At 40.2% G+C, this 4350-nt stretch overlaps 1 protein-coding gene across 2 annotated transcripts in view; it reads right to left on the bottom strand.

Moving 5' to 3' along the window:
- Positions 1–1183: 1183 nt before the first annotated feature.
- Positions 1184–4350, bottom strand: part of TGFB2 (transforming growth factor, beta 2) — a 61763-nt gene continuing 58596 nt past the window's right edge. For both annotated transcript variants that reach the window (XM_009994747.1, XM_009994745.1), the window contains one exon: positions 1184–2700. In XM_009994747.1, the coding sequence (XP_009993049.1) occupies positions 2542–2700 (159 nt within the window). In that variant the 3' untranslated portion in view covers positions 1184–2541. The remainder of the gene's footprint in view (positions 2701–4350) is intronic.

The raw sequence follows: 4350 nt of genomic DNA, 5'->3' as shown, positions 1-4350 counted from the left end.
AAAGTGTTCAACCTTGCCTCTTTTCCTGTCCAACAAAAATACAGGTCTCATACTGAACCTGATAAAACTAATTTTGCTGCTGTATACAACAAAATCCAGAGTATTTACTACCCTGAGGAGTTTCACTGAGTTCAGTGCATCTTCTCACTGGAGTAAGTCTGGCTCAAGCTAGTGATAGCAGGACAGATTTTTCACTTGTTCATCTTAACTCACTAAATAAATCAGAAGTTTAAAATACCTCCTCCTCTGTGCTGAGTCCATGGGTGGGATTAGATCATCTGTAGGGCTACGTTTCCATCTAGGCAATAAGCACAAGCTCTACTGAAGTCCTGAGGAGCTGCATGTGCAAGCCACTGGGGTACTTCAGTTTTGCATCAGTGTTCTGCTGAAGCCAAGGAATTTGCACTTCTTAAAACTGGAGCTGACAACATCAAGCTCCACAACGCCCTCCCGACACCACGCGGGTCAATGACAGAAAACGTCTTTTGCATCCAAATAGTGTATTTCTAAGAAAGTTTTCCAGTTTTGCTGTGCAAAACCATTCATCATGTGAAAAGAACTGAATGCACCTTCTTCATGTTTTTTTTACCTAATTTAGGCTGGGGCTTTTTTTAAAGTGAAGAGTATGATGTGGGGTTTTTTTTTTTACTCCCTCTACAGTATTTAAACATGTTACAACAAAATCCTAGGAACCCGTGTTCCTTTTTGCTTCTTCTTTTAGAAGAAGCTTTAACGTGAACCAAATCGGAAAAAGAAAAATTACAAGCTCACAAAAATCAAGGATCTGATCCTGCTAATCTGAACACGCACACCAACAGCCTAAAGGGGCCTGCTGTGCTGCTGCACAGAGGTTAAAGTCAAACCTCTGTTACCTGCAGCAGGAGAAGGATTGGTGCCACAGACTGACTGCGAGGCCAAGACACGGCCCCTGACTGCAAACCAATCCTGCTCATGCCCCGACCGGCGCATCGCTGCAGCAGACACTTCCTACCTGCCTTCTGCACAGTGGTGAATGTCATTCTCTGCAAGGGTTTGCCCCACCTTGGCCAGGCTGGGCCACCTCTTCTTGCAACACCTCGGCTCCCTGCCCATCTGTTTGAATGTCTATATAAAGGAAATAAAAAGGTCCAGGAACCCAAACCGCGACACAATTCATGTGTCACAAACGGGGACAACCGAGGAGGGGAGGAAGGAGGGGGGTAGAGATAATTTTAACCCATCTTTTTTATAAAACAGAAAAACAAATGGAGTCAGGTAGCTTATGTCATAATGATGAACAATATACAAAGCACATGTATAGCAATTATTATAAAACATGTATTTGTAGTGCAAGTCAAAATATAGGGACTCTACTCATACTGGCCAGCTAGAGGGAAACACATGATTCCGAGTGATCAAAAAAGAGCCCCAAATTCAATTTCAAACTCATGAGAGCTGACAGTATTAAAGAGTACAAAAATATGGTGAAAATTTACACATTACACATAAAGTACTTAATTTTTTAATTGTTTACAAATAGAGATCTACAGATATGTTTCCAATTAAGCTGGCTTTTACTACCCACCTATTGTAATACTCTAGGTATGGTTACATATACCAAAAGAACAAAAAAATCCCATAGCATAGCTATACAGCAACATATTAAGGTCTGAAGATTAGACCAGTACATGTTAAATATTTCACTGGTTTACTAAACTGACATTTTACAGTAAAAAAACCCCACAAACTTATAGACTTGTCTTTGAGACTGAAACAGAGTGTCCTTTATTAGTAAATTATTCAGTATTTAAAACAAGGGTTTGAGACCTTTACAGGAAGCCTCTCCAGGCAGCTGGCATGAAAAATAAGGTAATTTAAAGGCAGAGTTTCTCAATAATGTAATAACTGATTTCTATTTTAATCGAACTAAACTAACCATTATGTCTCCGATTCTTTTGAGTTTGCGTTCCTCTAGGCTTTGCATGTATTTCTGGCAGTTTATTTGGTCTCCACTTTGTCCACATTGGCTGGTTTTCTTTTTTCCAATGGTGATACAGAAATGTTCATTTGATAGTTTTTACACACAAATAAATAATGCACTGTTAACTCTACAACTAAGAGGAATGGGTAGGATGCCTATTGCGTAACAATACAGAGAGATCAAGTAAGGCACGGGACAGATACAGCAACTCCACTTCATGGGATTTTCCTGTTTTTTTCCTTTCACATAGTAATGCTAACAAATTTCTTCCAGTGTTTATTTTTAAAAGGTTGCTTTTTTTCTTTAACTTTGCTCTTTGTCTATCTCACACTATGTCTAGGTGAAAAGTAGGATAAAGGCCTTCAATGTTTTGCTTCAGATGCCAGTTTAAAAACAAACAAACAAACTTTCAAACAGTTCAGTCTAGTACCGCTTTTTTTCTTCTTCTTCTTTTTTATTTTTCTTTTAACACTGATGAACCTGGATTTTCGGTTTTCTTTCCTTCCTTCTCACTCTCTCTTTCTTTTTTTCCTTGGTTATTTTTTTAATACACACACGTCATGCTGCTTCAGGGTTACTCTTTAGCTGCATTTGCAAGACTTTACGATCATGTTGGATAGCTGTTCGATTTTGGGTGTTTTGCCAATGTAGTAGAGGATGGTGAGGGGTTCCAAATCCTGGGACACACAGCATGGAGAGGCAGAAGCTTCTGGATTTATGGTGTTATACAAGCTGAGTACCTAGAAGGAGAAAGGAAAAAAGAGAGGATAAGTCTGCCTTCCTGCCACTGCAGAGCAAATTCCTTTCTGCATTGCTTCCTCCCACAGTGCCTGAGAGAAAGCTCACAGGAAGCAGTTTAAAGATTCCTGGATTGTAGTATTTTTTTATGCTTCTCCAGTTCAATCTGGTGTCACAATCGGCCTGAGTTTCCTAAGGCTTTATCCATATAGTCTTAAACCCCAAAAGAGGTACATGCCTGGAGCCTGCCTGGAAAGTTCAGCCCTTTGAGAACTGACACGCACACTGAATTGATATGGAAAAAAGAAATGTAAAGATTTTTTTCTGTGTCTTCAGAATGCCATTTGTTGTTACATGATTTTGGCATCAAAGAAAGAAGAAAGCCCTTCGGTGCATAAGCACTCTTCTGCTTTTTGATTAAGTCTGTTCATGCTGTCCTGCAAGCACAAGGACTAAAGCTGCAGCTACTCCTGTTGACAATCAGGTGAGGTGAAGTTAGCAGTGCTGGTGCTTTATGTCACGTTGGATTCATATGCATGGTACTCTGCATGGGAAGTATGCAGGGTTACCCACAATGATGCACAGGTATTTCTGAGGATGCCATGAATGTGTTAGCCAAACACCAAGTGACCTTTTCCTAGAACTTCAACACAACATTTGCAGGTTAGAGAAACAGGAGATCTGTTCAAGACAGCAACACTAACTACTTTATTAAGCAACTTCTGACTCTTCGGGCAACTATCCAAACCACGTATTTGTGACCATGACAGTTATTCTTCCTCTTTCCTTTAAAAATAAGTGCTGCTCCAAACTGTGTACACTGCTAGACTACACCAGCATGATTTCCTTATTTATACCTTTCCCTGCTGACGTTGCTAATAGTATAATGCCCCAGCCAGTGACAACTGAGAAGGATATCTACCCCTGGGTCTGTAAGCTGAGGAAGAACATGCTATCATGGCTTTACCAACCAAAGGCAAAGCAAGCTGCCCCTCAGACATCAAGAGTTCTCCCTACTGGCTGACATTGATCTGGTAATTTAAGGGAGGCTTGAAAAAGTGAAGACATCATTCTTAGTGTAGACCTGAGGGTGAAATTCTTACTTTTTGACGTCTCCCTCTTGCACTTACTGTCTAGACACCCTTATAGACAATTGAGAGAAATAAGCACTTCACAGTAGAACACCCCTCATCCTAATGCATTTGGCTAAAATACCACATTTAATCTCTGAAATAAGAAGTTCCATCTCAGATGACTATCTGTTCTTTGGCATCCCAGGCACAGGTTCCTCCTTTGCATATACACTTTCAGAGTACAAGAACGAATGCATCTTTTGAAGTAAAAGAAGCACATCTATCAGTGTATTTTCATGAAACTCAGAATGGTAGCATATCAGTAACAGCGAAAAATGAAAAATGGCAGGTCATAAAAGTAGGTGATAATCAGATGGGATGACTCAGCCCTGCTGTCATTCTGATAGTGCCTTTGTTAACTGAACTCATTGTGCCATCTTCCTCTCATGCTCTATAACGCTATGTCCCTTCCCAGGCAGCCACCCACAGCTGCACCATGGTCACACTCATGAAGAGCATTTGATCCATCCATCTGTGTCATATTGATGAACACCTTAAAAAAAAAAAAAAAAAAAAAAA

Source organism: Chaetura pelagica, unplaced genomic scaffold (assembly GCF_000747805.2).
Source record: "Chaetura pelagica isolate M959 unplaced genomic scaffold, ChaPel_1.0 scaffold2, whole genome shotgun sequence".
NCBI lineage: Eukaryota > Metazoa > Chordata > Aves > Apodiformes > Apodidae > Chaetura > Chaetura pelagica.
This window is presented reverse-complemented; position numbering and strand designations above follow the sequence as displayed.